The sequence below is a fragment of the Perissodus microlepis genome, chromosome 18 (assembly GCF_051167445.1).
Source record: "Perissodus microlepis isolate ML-2025 ecotype Zambia chromosome 18, ASM5116744v1, whole genome shotgun sequence".
Classification (NCBI taxonomy): domain Eukaryota; kingdom Metazoa; phylum Chordata; class Actinopteri; order Cichliformes; family Cichlidae; genus Perissodus; species Perissodus microlepis.
The window spans coordinates 33,823,800-33,841,589 of NC_140478.1; the positions used below are offsets into that span (position 1 = coordinate 33,823,800).

General features: G+C 42.9%; 1 protein-coding gene and 1 long non-coding RNA gene across 4 annotated transcripts; one reads left to right on the forward strand and one right to left on the reverse strand.

Moving 5' to 3' along the window:
* Nucleotides 1-421: 421 nt before the first annotated feature.
* Nucleotides 422-17,625, reverse strand: LOC146368690 (uncharacterized). 3 transcript variants are annotated; one of them, XM_084912231.1, is made up of 4 exons: nt 14,914-17,622; nt 9,085-9,363; nt 3,772-4,428; nt 422-511 (listed from the first exon to the last, which is right to left on the reverse strand). In XM_084912231.1, exons 1-4 carry the CDS (start codon nt 15,083-15,085, stop codon nt 492-494), a joined length of 1,128 nt encoding a protein of 375 aa, XP_084768357.1. In that variant the 5' UTR covers nt 15,086-17,622; the 3' UTR covers nt 422-491. The 3 variants fall into 3 exon arrangements, with proteins under 3 accessions (XP_084768357.1, XP_084768356.1, XP_084768355.1); XM_084912230.1 differs by lacking the exon at nt 422-511 and adding an exon at nt 3,404-3,603 and having other exon boundaries at nt 3,688-4,428; nt 14,914-17,625; XM_084912229.1 differs by lacking the exon at nt 422-511 and having other exon boundaries at nt 3,404-4,428; nt 14,914-17,624.
* LOC146368691 (uncharacterized) lies at nt 4,425-11,385 on the forward strand. The gene is made up of 3 exons (XR_014797583.1): nt 4,425-4,814; nt 8,638-9,393; nt 9,520-11,385. It is a non-coding gene; the product is annotated as an uncharacterized LOC146368691 (long non-coding RNA).
* Nucleotides 17,626-17,790: the final 165 nt, after the last annotated feature.

Consider the following 17,790-nt stretch of genomic DNA (forward strand, 5'->3'; position numbering starts at 1 on the left):
ACTGTGTTCTTCTGTGGTCAACTTTTCAACCCCTTATTTCTGTCACCAACTTCCTAGAACTTGTTGAAGACTTCAGCGGTGTGAGGACCAGCCACCGTGAGCAGCAACACAATTTTCCTGGTGTCGGGTTCAGAGTCCAGTCCCATGGCAGCCATATACAGCTTAGACTGATGAACTGAGACTGGTGTCCACATCCCCACCAGTTTCAGCCCTTCCAGTGGATTCAAACTTTCCATCTTGAGCAGAACTTTGGACGGCTGTCGCTTTCACTTTTACCCTTTACTCCTGACACTTGATCTGATGCGCTCTCCTCTTCTACTGAATCTTCCCAGGGTTGCCATCTTTCACCCCTCCTGTTCATTCTGTAAACGAATGAGTGTCGCAGTAATTTCACTAACAGACACATCCTGAAGTTTGCTGATGACACAGTGATCGTTAGTCTTCTTTTGGGGACGAGTCAGGCCATGGGCAGGTTGTAGAAGAGTTTGTGGCTAGGTGTGATGAGTCCTTCCTTTCATTAAATGTGTCAAAAACAAAAGACATCAAATCAAAGTTTATTTCTATAGCACATTTTAAAAGACCGGAGTATATCAAAGTGCTTCACAGTAGTACCGCTATCAGGTAAAATTCAGGGCAGAGCATGACAAGTAAAACAAGGTACAGACAGTACAATTAAATAGTGCAATGCACCAGATGAAAGTCAAACTAAATTGCTTCAAAGACAAAATTAAACAAGTGGGCTTTTAGGCGCGATTTAAACAATTGAATGGACTCAGACGTGCAGACATCAACTGGGAGATTGTTCCAGAGTCTAGGTGTGGCAATAGCAAAGGCACGGTCACCTCTGGTCTTTAATCGAGACCTTGGTTACACTAAGAGCAGTTGGCTAGATGATCTTTGTGGTCTCTTGGGGTTATACAAGTTGAGGAGGTCAGTTAGGTAGCTAGGCGCCAGGTTATTTTTAAAAGTAAGCAAAAGGATTTTAAAGTCAATACGGTATTTAAGGTTGTTCTTGACCACAAACTGTGTTTTGAGCCTCATGCTCAAAACACCCTCGGTTGGGACTTTGGGCCCAGCCCTGGGACATCGGGTTGGGCCCATCTCTACACATGACTGTCAGCTTGTTGCCACGTGTCTCAGGTAGTTGTACTGCCCTCTTGTGGACAAGAATGTAATTGTTCTGCCCTTTACTCATGGTGGTCGCTTAGAGTACCAATCAGGTGAAACCGGATCATCTTTTACGGCACACCTGATCATTTCTCACAGCACGCCTATGTGCCGCGGCACAGTTTGGGAAACACTGAACTAGAGAGTTGAAAAATAAGTTTGGAGAAGTGCAGCTGGCTAAAATTCACGGGGATGGAAACTTGTTGATAGTGGTTAAGACAGAAGGACAGAAAAAGTGTAAGAACACTGTGGGAGAGAAAAGGATATTAGGAGAAAGAAAAGTGACATGGGGTGATTATAGAATAGAATAGAATCCAACTTTATTGTCATTGCACATGTCACAGGTACAAGGCAACGAAATGCAGATTGCATCCATCCAGAAGTGCTTTAGCCATGATATAGATATATTACAATATATATTAGCAATAATATAGATATGTAAGTATATTACAGAAATGAGTCTATTATGGTATGTTATAATGTACACGGTATGAAGTATGTTATGAATATGCTATAACTATAAGTATGTACTAGAGATGGACCGATCCAATATTACGTATCGGTATCGGTGCGATACTGACGTAAATTACTGGATCGGATATCGATGAGAAATAAAAAATGTAATCCGATCCATTAAATATCAAAAAAAGCACCTCACAAAACTTGCTACACGGCGTAACTCAGCTCATAACCGTAGCAAGTTGCAGCAGTATGCATCACGTGATAGAGCGGCTGTGTGTATTTGTAGCCTTGCTAGCAATCCGGCATTTCATCTCCGAGGAAGTGATCCCAGAGAGAAGTAAAGCAAGTGTGTAAGTTCATCTCTGAATGTTTGTAAAGCATTCCCACGTTAAGCTTAACAACCGATATATGGAGCGACGGTCTCTTCTTGCTGCTACTTCAATCGTGAAACTGATCAATGATCAGCTGATCGTCTCTCTTGTTTGTTTTTGGCCCACTTTGCTCCAGAAAGAGGAAACCAGCGGCTGAACAACAGCAGCACGTTTAAGCTTGATAAGCTGTTGTTAGAATTTATTTAATATTACTTTCTACACCAGGATCTTTTTCTACGCAGCTGACGGCTGGTAACTGTGCAGGGGCGGATCTAGCAAAGTTTAGCCAGGGGGGCCGATAGGGCATGAACAGGGAAAAGGGGGCACAAAGACATACTTTTCTTTCTTATTCTCATTTAAAATGTCGAGCTTTTAATAAATAATTATCTGAATCTTACACCCAAAGTTTTAATCTGATGTAAAATGTATAGAAGTCCATTACTGTATATAGTAACTGTTAAGTCTAATATACCCTAGTAAGCTATAGTACTTTTTCCTTTGGGAACCATCTGTGCAGTCTGCAGTTCTGTTGAAGAAAGATGTTGAATCTATTTAATTATTCTTGAAAAATAATTTATTTCTGTGCATTTTTCCCACTGCATCAAATTAAAGTTGATTACGTCGATTAAGCATCATGAGGTGGAGGGTGGGGGGGGGGGTTTCCTATTTTTTTTTGCTGGGAGTTTGCAACCCTATTAGTTAGGTTGCTTAATATTTCTGCTAAGTACTCTTTAAAACACCAGAATAGGGAGGATGAAGTCTAATTTAATTGTTACACCTAGTAGAGAAGCCACACTGATCATTTTATTAAAGATGAAAGAATTTAGTTTTTAACTCTGTGATGCACAGTGTTCGTTTGACTTTGGGACCTGAAGCAGACGGAGTTTTACTCTGCGAGGATCATGACTAAGGTAGCCGTAATGATCTGAATATCCATCAAGCGGTGCGGCTTTGTAGCTTAACAAAGTCGTACTAAAACATTTGACAGATTTTTGAGCGCCGTGTACCAGAAAAAAATAGGGTTGAGGTCAGTAAGCACAACCAGAATTCATACATAAGGTGCACTGGATTATAAAGCGCACTGTTGATTTTTGGGATTTTAAGTTTGCCTTATACTCCAAAAAATATGGTACATAAGGTTACAGATTTTTAGGATCGCCTCTAAAGGCTGAAAAGAAACCCCAAAACAAGTGGATGAAATCAAAAAATGAATGAACGCTTGAGAAGAAACAACGTGCTCTAAACGGACCATTACAGACTAAAGCAGGCAGAAAGGGCCAGAGGGATTCTGAGTCTCAAATAAAACAGTGACCACAAACAGGAATACAGCATAAAAGACAGATATTTCTGGAAAACAACAACCTATGAAAGTTCTCATGCAGTCTATCAAATTCCTGCTCACACTAAAATGTTTTATGAGCCTCTGGCTTCTCACCTGTGTGAGTTTTCTTGTGATACATCAATATACTTTTTCGACTGAAACTTTTCCCACATGTTTCACACGTAAACAGCTTTTCACCTGTGTGGGTTCTCCTGTGAATATACAAACGACTGCTTGAACTGAAACGTTTCCCACATGTATCACAGGGATATGGCCTCTCACCTGTGTGAGTTTTCTTGTGAATATACAAATTATTACTTTGACTGAAGCTTTTCCCACATGTATCACAGTGATATGGCTTCTCACCTGTGTGAGTTCTCATGTGAATATACAAATGACTGCTTCGAGTAAAACTTTTCCCACATGTATCACAGGGATATGGCCTCTCACCTGTGTGAGTGATAAGGTGGTATTTCCAGGTACTTCTATCAGTGAAACTTTTCCCACATGTATCACAGGGATATGGCCTCTCACTTGTGTGGGTTACAAGGTGACGTTTCCACGTATTTCTTGCTCTGAAACTTTTCCCACAAGTATCACAAGGATAGGGTTTCACATCAGTGTTGGGTTTCTTTCTTTGGGCCTGACTCTTGATAGATTTTTGGCAAACATCAGACGCTCTACCTGTTCCAGCATTGCGGGGACTCTCTGACACAGTCCATCTCTCCACATCATCCTGACTTCTGTCTCGCTTCTGCCTCTTCTTTGGTACTGAGGTCACAGTTTCACTTAACCCTGACTCTTCACACTTGCTGGATTCTTCATCTGTGCTTTCACTTTGAGGAGAGTCATCACAGAGGAGCTGCTCCTCATCTCCTCCTGGTTCACTGTGCTCTCCTTCCTCAGCAGCAGTCACCATAAAGGTATCAGGCTCCTCCTTCAGTCCCAGCTGCTCTCCCTCCTGACTGCTGCACAGTTCCTCCTCTTCCTCTTTAATCTGTGGAGGTTCTGGTTCCTCCTGCTCCACACTGGAGCTCCTCTCCTGGTTCCAGAGCTGCTGCTCAGGGAGAACCTCCTCCTCCTCACAGACCTCCTGCTGTGGGACGTCTGGAGCGATACAAGAAAGAAGTTACTGATGCAACCGCAGAAACATTAACAGGACTTTACAGCATGACTGCATCACTCATGAATGTGGACAGGCACCTGAGTTCACCTGTTTTGTGGTTTAAAAGCCACAAAGACGCTGTGTTTAGAGAAAATGGGTCTCAATTGTTCCCATACTGCTGACACATACGGGATCACTGAGGGTTTTTTCTTCTCCAGCTTTGACAAAAGTCCAGCTGGGATAACCACATTTACTCAGGGTCAGCTTCTAGATGTCCCCCATTACTGATGGAAATCTCAGTCTAAGAAGGCTAACCTGCCACTTTTCATATCCTCCCTGGTGAATTTGATGTGTCGGTCCACCGAGTTAATGTGATCCGTGAATTGTGGTATGTCCTGAGATTTGATTTTCACACAGGTGTCACCTTCGGCTGGCACAAACGATTATTCTGATAGTTGGTTAGTCACCGATTATTTTTGCGATTAGTCGACTAATCAGATCATGCATCCACCAGCATGTGTCTGCTCCCTCCCTCCTGATCACTCTGCTAGTCTTTTGAATTAGTGCATTTTTTCTTTTTGAGAGTCGGATGTCCCAGTAATTCCACCTTTGACTGTAACTATAACTATCATTAGCTTACAGCTTGAAGTGTTTAAGATATGTGCTAACTAAAAATAAAGACAAGATGATAGTTTATTAAATTTTAATGACATTTGCAGATTGTTTCGGTGAACTTTAGTAAACTCAGCCGTCTGCTCCTTGCTATCTAAAATATAACAGGACACCGGAGTAAATTCTCGAGCATCTCACACTTCTGTTTAATCAGTTTTCTGCTTGACGTTTATTCAGCTGTGTGAAAAGTAGAGATGGCACGATACCACTTTTATGTCCGATACTAATATAGTGTATTTTTTAATCAATAAAAGTTCATACTCAAGTTTAAAACAAACAAACTAAACTAAAGCTATTCTGTTACACCTGTATGCAAAAAATGCACTGCACCCAAAATATTTCATAGTTCAGGAAAACTGATCAATCTAAGAAACTTAAACCTGCACCATCCTCCCTATTCTGGTGTTTTAAAGAGTACTTAGTAGAATTATTAAACAACCAAACTAATAGGGCTGCAAACTCCCAGCAACCAAAAAAAAACAAAAAAAACAAAACAAAACACAGAATTAAATTATTTTTCAAGAATAATTAAATAGATTCAACATCTTTCTTCAACAGAACTGCAGACTGCACAGATGGTTCCCAAAGGAAAAAGTACTATAGCTTACTAGGGTATATCAGACTTAACAGTTACTATATACAGTAATGGACTTCTATACATTTTACATCAGATTAAAACTTTGAGTGTAAGATTCAGATAATTATTTATTAAAAGCTCGACATTTTAAATGAGAATAAGAAAGAAAAGTATGTCTTTGTGCCCCCTTTTCCCTGTTCATGCCCTATCGGCCCCCCTGGCTAAACTTTGCTAGATCCGCCCCTGCACAGTTACCAGCCGTCAGCTGCATAGAAAAAGATCCTGGTGTAGAAAGTAATATTAAATAAATTCTAACAACAGCTTATCAAGCTTAAACGTGCTGCTGTTGTTCAGCCGCTGGTTTCCTCTTTCTGGTGCAAAGTGGGCCAAAAACAAACAAGAGAGACGATCAGCTGATCATTGATCAGTTTCATGATTGAAGTAGCAACAGGAGAGGGAGAGGGAGGCAGTTGCTCCATATATCGGTTGTTAAGCTTAATGCTGGAATGCTTTACAAACATTCAGAGATGAACTTCCACACTTGCTTTACTTCTCTCTGGGAAAACTTTCTCAGAGATGAAATGCTGGTTTGGTAGCGAGGCTAAAAATACACACAGCCGCTCTATCACGTGATGCACACTGCTCCGACGTGCTAAGATTATGAGCTGAGTTACGCCGTGTCGCAAGTTTTGTGAGGTGCTTTTTTGATATTTAATGGATCGGATTACATTTTTTTTATTTCTCTCTGATATCCGATCCAGTAATTTAGGTCAGTATCTGACCGATACCGATACGTAATATCGGATCGGTCCATCTCTAGTGAAAACTTTAACTTTAATCTCAGCCAAACCGATTTATTCAGGAACAAATAAAACACTGAAAAAAGCCAAACAATAACATTTTTTAAGTTATCTAAGTGACTTATATATCCTGTTTAACCTGAGTAGCGAAAGACGGCGGTGGGTTTGAAAACGATCTGCCGGGAGTCCGGTGTTCTCACGGCTCTAGTTAGCCTTGCCCCCGGCTAGCTATCGAGCTAGTGGGTAACAGACGTCTCCGAAAACGTCGGAGCGCTTTTGAAAATATGTGGTGTCTTGATAAACTGAGCAGATATTTGAGGTTTGCACAGTTGAAAATATGTAAAACGTTTATTTTGTGACCCAGAAAGAATAATAAGAGTAATATTAACACTGGGGCCACGCTATGAAATCTGGGATAGGTTGGGCCACGAAGGATACACCTGCCCCATCTGTCAAATCTGGGGAAGGACACCTTTGTCGGCCGCATTGGGAGAAGTCTTCAAATTTGGACAGTCTTCGTCGCGTCGTAGCGTAATCGGTCTACAATTGGAGCCTCCGAAGGATTCGGCCCTTAAATTTGGACACAGCTACAATACCAGACACAGCTTCTTCTTCTTTGGGGTTTAACGGCAGCTGGCATCCTTGTACATGCAGTGCTGCCATTTTCTGTTTCAGTCTGTTATTACACTCTTAAATCCTACTACTTATTCCTGCGTCTTTTGGGATCTTACAAAGCTTCAAACGATGCGTCGAAAATTAAATTAATCGTCAACGATTTTGATAGTCGACTAATCGCGGCAGCCCGAGTTTCATTCCCATACCTGAACCAATGACTTGGTGGTTTTCCAGGGTACGATAACAGAGCCCTGTTTTCCACTTCCTTCATGTACAAATTGGCCACACTGAGTGAAACTGGGGCTACATGGCACACCCAGGCTTCAATTCAAGGGCACGGTCACGGAACAGGCCTAGCTTCCTTGGTTCTTTTGTTAGAGCGTCTTTGTGCGTCTTTCACACACATATTAAACAAATATGTAAGACTGCTTTCTTCCATTTGTGCAACATCTCTAAAATTAGAAATATCCTGTCTCAGAGTGACGCTGAAAAACTAGTTCATGCATTTATTACTTCCAGGCTGGACGACTGTAATTCATTATTAGATTTCAAGATTCAAGACGTAGGCTGCCGGGGATTCCCATGATGCACTGAGTTTTTCCTTTCCAATCACCTTTCTCACTCACTATTAGGGCTGCCACAATTAGTCGACTATTAAATCATTGACAACCGATTTAATAGTCGACGCGTCGTTTGAAGGTTTGTATGATCCCAAAAGACGCAGGAATAAGTAGTAGGATTTAAGAGTGTAATAACGGACTGAAACAGAAGATGGCAGCACTGCATGTACAAGGATGCCAGCTGCCGTTAAACCCCGAAGAAGAAGAAGAAGAAGAAGCTGTGTCCCAGAATTCATCGTGCGGCCCAGCTCAGTTTCCAACAATGGCGGCAGCTAGTTAGTTTTAATATTACTCTTATTATTCTTTCTGGGTCACAAAATAAACGTTTAACATATATTCAGGTGAGAATGTAGCTGTGTAAACCTCAAATATCTGCTCAGTTTATCAAGACACCACATATTTTCAAAAGCGCCGTCTTTCGCTACTCAGGTTAAACATGATATATAAGTCACTTAGATAACTTAAAAATGTTACTGTTTGGCTTTTTTCAGTATTTTATTTGTTCCTGAGTAAATCGGTTTGGCTGAGATTAAAGTTATAGTTTTTACACAGCTGAATAAACGTCAAGCAGACAGCTGATTATCAGAAGTGTGAGATGCTCGAGAATTTACTCCGGTGTCCTGTTAGATTTTAGATAGCAAGGACTTTATTAAACTTCACCGAAACAATCTGCAAATGTCATTAAAATTTAATAAACTATCATCTTGTCTTTATTTTTAGTTAGCACCTACCTTACACACTTAAAGCTGTAAGCTAATGATAGTTATATAAGAGCAGATGCTGCTGGTGCAATAAGCTGTACGTTGGATGATGATCTGATTAGTCGACTATCAAAATAATCGTTTGTGGCAGCCCTACTCACTATGTGTTAACAGACCTCTCTGCATTGAATCATATCTGTTATTAACCTCTGTCTCTCTTCCACAGCATGTCTTTATCCTGTCTTCCTTCTCTCACCCCAACCAATCACAGCAGATGGCCCCGCCCCTCCCTGAGCCTGGTTCTGCCGGCGGTTTCTTCCTGTTAAAAGGGAGTTTTTCCTTCCCACTGTCGCCAAAGTGCTGCTGATAGGGGGTCATATGATTGTTGGGTTTTTCTCTGTATGTATTATTGTAGGGTCTACTGTACAATATAAAGCACCTTGAGGCGACTGTTGCTGTGATTTGGCGCTGTATAAATAAAACTGAATTGAATTGAAGTGTGAGAGGAAAACCCCAATCCTGCCTCACAGCAGCGTCCTCGGGTGAGTTTAAAGCTGAATGTTTGTTTAAACAGAGACACATCCACCTTCTGTCCTCCAGAAACATCCCTGCAGCCTCAAAGTAAACGTACCACAGAGCTGCGATCAGGATCCTCCCTCAGAGGGACACTCACCTGTCCTGTGCAGCTTGATTTGGGGTTTCCAGGTGATATCCAGCAGTCTGCGCTGACGCTCCATCTCTTCCTCGTACTGCACAGGATCATTATGAACTTCAGGCTCCTCCTTCAGTCCCAGCTGCTCTCCCTCCTGACTGCTGCACAGTTCCTCCTGTTCCTCTTTAATCTGTGGAGGTTCTGGTTCCTCCTGGTCCACACTGGAGCTCCTCTCCTGGTTCCAGAGCTGCTGCTCAGGGAGAACCTCCTCCTCATCATAGATATGCTGCTGTGGGACGTCTGGAGAGAAAAATCGGATACATGAAAATGGTGAATATATTCATTATGCTATCCATTTTCATAAACACTTCTGTATCACCCAGACAGCATCTCAGCTCCGGGCCCACTGAGTTCTCAATAAGCTCTACAAGGCGTTTGATCAACTTCTCATTCTAGGAGCAGTCCTGAAACAGCTACTGCTGACATCACCAGTGAGCTGGGACCAACCTTATCACCATTCTTATCAGCAGTGATGCTCCTAACCCCATGTCCCATCCTCTCCAGTTAGAATGACTGGCCAGTATTGGAATCATGGACACAGCTTTACGATATTTTACATCCTTCCTATCTGACACAAAACAGCTCGTTCACAGCAGAACCGTCAGTGTTGGGACTCCTCTTATTTACAATCTCTCCCTTTACTCTCACAAATATTCCCCACCATTGAGGAGTACAGTTTCAATTTTATGCTGATGACACAACACTTTACATCATCTAAGTAGCTTGGAGAGAAAAGCGTCTGGACTTCTTTAAGTTGCTTAAAGACGTTTCACCTCTGAACCAGTTTTTGTCAAGCACGACATCCCAGTGTATTTCACACCCAGCAACACACTCTGGACAAAACTCCTAAACACAAACTTAAGAATGTGGTGTATGCTGTACAGTGTAGCGAGGAATGCCCAGACCTCTACATTGGAGAGACCAAACAGACACTTCATAAATGCATGGCACAACATAGAAGAGCCACCTCCACGAGACAAGACTCGGCTGTCCATTTACATTTAAAGGTCAAAGGTCACTCTTTGTAAACTTGTTAAGACTTACAAGACTGCGCTGTGATCGTGGCAGGAGACTTTAACCATGCAAACCTGAAATCTGTCCCGCCTGGATTCTTTAAAAACGTGAGCTTTCTGACGAGGGAAAACGACACACTGGACCAAGTCTGCACCAACATGTTTGGGAAGCGCATCTGTAACCTGAAGGTCGCCGGTTCGATTCCTGGGCTGTCTGGCCGACATATCCTCGGCATAACCATGTATAATATCCACAAAACTTAACAGTTATACACACACAGTACGGTAATATTATGTTGAAGCACAGTACGTATCACTCCGCGAGGCTCCGCCTACGACAGCCGTAATGCTCCGACAATCCATCAAGCGGTGCGGCTTCGTAGCTTAGCAAAGTCGCACTGAAACATTTGACAGATTTTCGAGCGCCGTGTACATAAAATCGTCTCGAGGTCAGTAAACACAACCAGAGTTCATACATAAGGCTCACGGGATTATAAGGGGCTCTGTCGACTTTCAGAAAAATCAAAGGATTGATTTTAAGTGCGCCGTATTTTCCAAACAACACGGTAATAACGACGGCCCGCTAGCATGCGCTACCAAAAATACAGGGAGTGCAGAATTATTAGGCAAATGAGTATTTTGTCCACATCATCCTCTGCATGCATGTTGTCTTACTCCAAGCTGTAAAGGCTCGAAAGCCTACTACCAATTAAGCATATTAGGTGATGTGCATCTCTGTAATGAGAAGGGGTGTGGTCTAATGACATCAACACCCTATATCAGGTGTGCATAATTATTAGGCAACGTCCTTTCCTTTGGCAAAATGGGTCAAAAGAAGGACTTGACAGGCTCAGAAAAGTCAAAAATAGTGAGATATCTTGCAGAGGGATGCAGCAGTCTCAAAACTGCAAAGCTTCTGAAGCGTGATCATCGAACAATCAAGCGTTTCATTCAAAATAGTCAACAGGGTCGCAAGAAGCGTGTGGAAAAACCAAGGCGCAAAATAACTGCCCATGAACTGAAAAAGTCAAGCGTGCAGCTGCCAAGATGCCACTTGCCACCAGTTTGGCCATATTTCAGAGCTGCAACATCACTGGAGTGCCCAAAAGCACAAGGTGTGCAATACTCAGAGACATGGCCAAGGTAAGAAAGGCTGAAAGACGACCACCACTGAACAAGACACACAAGCTGAAACGTCAAGACTGGGCCAAGAAATATCTCAAGACTGGTTTTTCTAAGGTTTTATGGACTGATGAAATGAGAGTGAGTCTTGATGGGCCAGATGGATGGGCCCGTGGCTGGATTGGTAAAGGGCAGAGAGCTCCAGTCCGACTCAGACGCCAGCAAGGTGGAGGTGGAGTACTGGTTTGGGCTGGTATCATCAAAGATGAGCTTGTGGGGCCTTTTCGGGTTGAGGATGGAGTCAAGCTCAACTCCCAGTCCTACTGCCAGTTTCTGGAAGACACCTTCTTCAAGCAGTGGTACAGGAAGAAGTCTGCATCCTTCAAGAAAAACATGATTTTCATGCAGGACAATGCTCCATCACACGCGTCCAAGTACTCCACAGCGTGGCTGGCAAGAAAGGGTATAAAAGAAGAAAAACTAATGACATGGCCTCCTTGTTCACCTGATCTGAACCCCATTGAGAACCTGTGGTCCATCATCAAATGTGAGATTTACAAGGAGGGAAAACAGTACACCTCTCTGAACAGTGTCTGGGAGGCTGTGGTTGCTGCTGCACACAATGTTGATGGTGAACAGATCAAAACACTGACAGAATCCATGGATGGCAGGCTTTTGAGTGTCCTTGCAAAGAAAGGTGGCTATATTGGTCGCTGATTTGTTTTTGTTTTGTTTTTGAATGTCAGAAATGTATATTTGTGAATGTGGAGATGTTATATTGGTTTCACTGGTAAAAATAAATAATTGAAATGGGTATATATTTGTTTTTTGTTAAGTTGCCTAATAATTATGCACAGTAATAGTCACCTGCACACACAGATATCCCCCTAAAATAGCTAAAACTAAAAACAAACTAAAAACTACTTCCAAAAACATTCAGCTTTGATATTAATGAGTTTTTTGGGTTCATTGAGAACATGGTTGTTGTTCAATAATAAAATTATTCCTCAAAAATACAACTTGCCTAATAATTCTGCACTCCCTATAGTGCTTTGTTGTGTATCTGACGGACGAAAGCTAAACCAGTTCCACACCACTGAAGCTGCAGCATTTTACAAACCAGTTCTGGTTCATCTGTTTCATTCAACGATCCACTTTCGCTCTTCTCATTCTGCGTCGCCGCCATGTGCGTATGAAAACAAAGGCACTGCGCATGCGCGTTTTACCCATATTCTATCGCCATATTTCATTTTCCTATCGTTGCCCAACATTACACCAGTATTACCGTGAACGGTATGATATGGCCCAGCCCTAACCCTAAACCAGTTCTTCACCTGCTTCAACCAACGAAACAGGGACACGATCACCCATCCTGCCGTTACAGAGAGGGACGACGCCCCCATCCAGCTGGAGCAGCATCAGGTCAGAGCCACACTGTGCAGAGTCAACGCGAGGAAGGCAGCTGGTCCTGACGGTGTAGCTGGTAGAGTGCTTAAAGCATGTGCAGACCAACTAGCAGAGGTTTTCACCACCATCTTCAACCTCTCACTGCTACAGTCTGTCGTACCATCCTGCCTTGAGTCAGCCACCATCGTTCCAGTGGCCAAGAACAGAGTGAGCTGCTTGAATGACTATCGTCCAGTTGCTTGAACACCCATAATTACCAAATGTTTTGAACAGCTCATCATGTCGCACATTAAAGCTGCCATCCCTGCAGACCTCGATCCACACCAGTTTACATACAGGGCAAACAGGTCGACAGAGGACGCCATAATAACAGCTCTTCACACAGCCCTCACACACCTGGACAGTAGTAACACCTGTGTGAGAATGCTGTTTGTGGACCAGCTCCGCCTTCAATACAGTTCAACCCCACAAACTGGTTAATAAACTAAACAACTTAAGACCCAGCAGCTCACTGTGCAGCTGGATAATGGACTTCCTGAGCAACAGACCCCAGAACATCAGAATGGGAGAGCACACCTCCTCCAACCTCATTCTGAATGTAGGTGTCCCACAGGGGTGTGTCCTCAGTCCCCTCTTACACTCACTTTTCACCCGTGACTGTTTTCCAATCCACACCAGTAACACCATTATAAAATTTGCTGATGACACCACCATCATAGGACTGATCGACAACAGCGATGATTCAGCCTACAACCACTGATCAATGCCCGTGAAAAGGGAAAGACCATCTCTGAATGGAGGAGGGGGCCTGAGGGTACATCTGTCACCATCTTACAATGCTGTGATTGCAGCCATTCCCCAACTCTCTGTGAATGGGACTCATGGACATTGATCAGTGGTTGTTGATCAATGGTCATGAGAATTTAGTGTTTGAGAATTATACCACGGAGTCAGGTACTTCTGATTAGAGACTTTAGTTTTCACTGGAGCTACATTATCCAGAGTCGTACGTAGTGAGGAGGTGAAATTATTAACAAGATAATCGACCTCTGTTGGAGCAGCGTTCAGATAGCTGCTCTGCTCTGTGTTGGTACAGGGCATTGAAGATGATAACAGTGGGTGGATTATATTCTTAAACTTAGTTACAGCGCTTTCAGAAAGACATCTACTGTGATAAAGTCTACTCTCCACCGCTGTGTAATCAATTATTGTAAATGTAATCAGGAAATGAAAATCCTGCTCCTCACATACAAGGTATTAAATAATCAGGCTCCATCTTATCTTAATGACGTCTTGATGCATCCTCAATCATCCAGGTCTCCAAAAGTTGATTCTGTTCATCTGTACGTAGCGTTTTGTGGGAGAAACGTTTCATCATCATCAGGTGACGTCTTCAGTCTCAGCTGACTGCAGGTTTCAATCTTATAAACATGACATTTGCATAATGACTGAAACCAGCCCACTGAAGGAACAATGGGCTGGGAGGTCAGTTCCTTAATCTTAATTATTCAAATTCTCATGACCATCGATCAACAACCAGTGAGACACTTAGATAACTTAAAAATGTTATTGTTTGGCTTTTTTCAGTGTTTTATTTGTTCTTCAGTAAATCGGTTTGGCTGAGATTAAAGTTCTAGTTTTTACACAGCTGAATAAACGTCAAGCAGACAGCTGATTATCAGAAGTGTCACATGATCGAGAGTTTACTCCAGTGTCCTGTTATATTTGTGATCTGCTATCCTGTATATATTGTACATACTATTGTTTGAGTAATACGATTGGTTTTTTTTGTACTTTTTATATTTTACATTTGTATTTATTATTGAAACTTGCACGAAGGGAGTGGCACTCCAATTTCGTTGTACTCTGTACAATGACAATAAAGGCTATTCTATTCTATTCTATATTCCAGTTTGAATTCAGGAGACAGACACTATCTCTACTTTTAAGATTAGGCTTCAAACTTTTTTTTGCTAAAGCATATAGTTAGGGCTGGACCAGGTGACCCTGGATCCTCCCTTAGTTATGCTGCAAAAAGCCATCAGTCACCATGGTGATGTACCCAGTAAGAAGTGTGAGAGGAAAACCCCAATCCTGCCTCAGTGCAGCGTCCTCGGGTGAGTTTAAAGCTGAATGTTTGTTTAAACAGAGACACATCCACCTTCTGTCCTCCAGAAACATCCCTGCAGCCTCAAAGTAAACGTACCACAGAGCTGCGATCAGGATCCTCCCTCAGAGGGACACTCACCTGTCCTGTGCAGCTTGATTTGGGGTTTCCAGGTGATATCCAGCAGTCTGCGCTGACGGTCGATCTCTTCCTCGTACTGGACGATCGTTTTTTCAAACTCCAAGAATATTTGTTCAGCAGCAGCAGTTAGTCGCTCGTTGATAAACTCTCTCAGATACTGAACTGAAGGCATTGTTACTGCCACAGCTCACACACAGCACAAAGCCTCCAAAAGTTCACGCTGGAACAACCAAACTGCCGCTTTTAAAAATGTTTACTTCCGCCGGATGTCCCGCTCTGAAGTTCCGGCAGGAGGAGGATGTTCAAATACTTTGTTCCGCTTGGAATAAACGTCCTTCTTTCTTCCTAAAACCTATTTAAATGTACCAAACTGAGCCATAAATACATAAACAGCGGGTTATAAATAATAAAGGAGAGAAAATGGAAAGAAAAGGCCTCATTCAGGTTTTTATCTATAATGAATCATATCCATTCTACTACTGATCATTCATATACTCAACACCAAAGAGTCTGACGTGAATGAATACTAACACACGGCTTTAGACTATTTTATTGTTTGATGGAGGTCTAAAATAAATGAGGAATTACACATACTGGTCATTAAATGTGTTTGTGGCGTGCTCAGAGTCTTCATTGGTGGAAATCAAATCAAACTTCAGTATCTTCGACGTATTACTGCTGTGTGATTTTTATTACTATTAATGAAATGGATGAAAAGCTGACCCTGAGTAAATGTGGTTATCCCAGCTGGACTTTTGTCAAAGCTGGAGAAGAAAAAACCCTCAGTGATCCCGTATGTGTCAGCAGTATGGGAACAATTGAGACCCATTTTCTCTAAACACAGCGTCTTTGTGGCTTTTAAACCACAAAACAAGTGAACTCAGGTGCCTGTCCACATTCATGAGTGATGCAGTCATGCTGTAAAGTCCTGCTAATGTTTCTGCGGTTGCATCAGTAACTTCTTTCTTGTGTCGCTCCAGATGTCCCACAGCAGGAGGTCTGTGAGGAGGAGGTTCTCCCTGAGCAACAGCTCTGGAACCAAGAGAGGAGCTCCAGTGTGGAGCAGGAGGAACCAGAACCTCAACAGATTAAAGAGGAACAGGAGGAACTGTGCAGCAGTCAGGAGGGAGAGCAGCTGGGACTGAAGGAAGAGCCTGATACCTTTATGGTGACTGCTGCTGAGGAAGGAGAGCACAGTGAACCAGGAGGAGACGGGGAGCAGCTCCTCTGTGATGACTCTCCTCAAAGTGAAAGCACAGATGAAGAATCCAGCAAGTGTGAACAGTCAGGGTTAAGTGAAACTGTGACCTCGGTGCCAAAGAAGAGACAGAAGCGAGACAGAAGTCAGGATGATGTAGAGAGCTGGACTGTGTCAGAGAGTCCCTGCAATGCTGCCACAGGTAGAGAGTCTGATGTTTGCCAAAAATCCATCAAGAGTCAGGCCCAAAGAAAGAAACTTGTTTAAATCCTTCAAAACATGTGGGAAAAGCTTCAGGTTGAAAAAGACCTGGAAACACCACCTGAGAACTCTCACTGGTGAGAGGCCACATCCTTGTGAAACACTTGGGAAAAGTGTTTTGGTATACCACAGGAACGTCTGTAACCAGAGGTTTGTTGAACATGAAGGCTTTCAGCGCAAAAGGAATTTGATGGACCACATGAGGACTCTCACAGGTGAGAGGCTGTAGTTGTACCACTGTAATCACACTCTTAGAGATGGGAGACACTGAGCTGGTCCCAAGCCAGCTAAGACATAGAGTCTCTCCATTATGTCCAGATGCCTGAGGACCACAGCGAGTGCAGGAGATCTGAGAGCTGCTGAGGGATCTCTGCTACAGAGTCAGTGAGTGATGGCTGAAGATGTTCACTAGGTGACAGACTTGACGTGAGCACAGAATGGAAATGTGGACACCCAGGCTGGGATCTTCAGGGAAAGGTGAGACGAGGCAGCCGTCTATGAGCAGATCTCCAGTCTGCTGAGTGAAACACGCATTCGTGTTGCAAAGCGACACAGTGAAACATGTAGCGCTTGAACTTCAGGTGCGTGGGTCAAGCTGGGACACTGTCATCCTGAAGGCAGAAGCTGGAAAACATCCAGGAAACATCATCTTCATCGTAACTGAACCTAATGATCCATCTTTGATCCTGAGAGCCTCTGTGATCCAGGCTGCTCAGCATCCACACAAACCTTTTCAGGACCGAAGGCTTTTGATTATTTCACACAAACTATCACAAACAACAGCTGTGAGCTGCGTGGTGATCATATCAAAGGAAATATTCTGACGTCGAGGGCTGGACGTTGGCATCACACGCAGGTACAAAGGAGACCTTTATCTGCTCTCACCTGTGCTGAGCAGACACCTGTCCTACATGCTGATATGAGCCCTGAAAGTTTACCCAGAATGCACTTTGTGTGTGAAGCTTCATGCAGGGAATTATGACAACCAGATCAAAGATCCAGGTTCCTGCTCCTCTGCGTCACACCGCCATAGGTCCAACACTCCCACACTCACAGATGTTCTGTCTCTTGGAGTGGATGTAAAACTGATCTGAGTTCAGTTTCTAACAGAGCCTGTAACCGTGAGACACACCAAAGAGATTAGGTGTGTTTTAGTTTGGACATAGAGCACAGGACCGATCTCTGACAGCTTACCCTCCAAATTATCTGTTTTTTCAACCAAAGGTCTGACACTTTGAATTCAATGCCTAAAAAACTTTATTTGCAAAGTGCTTTTCACAGAAAAAACAAAAATAACATAAATAAAAGTGCCGAAATGTGTGGTTTCCATTAATTTGGTAGTAATTCAACAGAAAGCCCGTTTAAATAATGAAGTTTAAAGCTGTGACTTTTATTGTGAAAGCGCTGACAGGAAGAGG

Bases quoted from the DNA above. Each gene is read 5' to 3' on its own strand.
- LOC146368690 (XM_084912229.1), bottom strand. From the start codon at position 15,085: ATGCCTTCAGTTCAGTATCTGAGAGAGTTTATCAACGAGCGACTAACT. The intron at 9,364-14,913 runs GTGAGTGTCCCT...TTTTCTCTCCAG, and splicing joins AATCAAGCTGCACAGGACAG to ACGTCCCACAGCAGCATATC. The intron at 4,429-9,084 runs GTGAGTGTCCCT...GTATCGCTCCAG, and splicing joins AATCAAGCTGCACAGGACAG to ACGTCCCACAGCAGGAGGTC.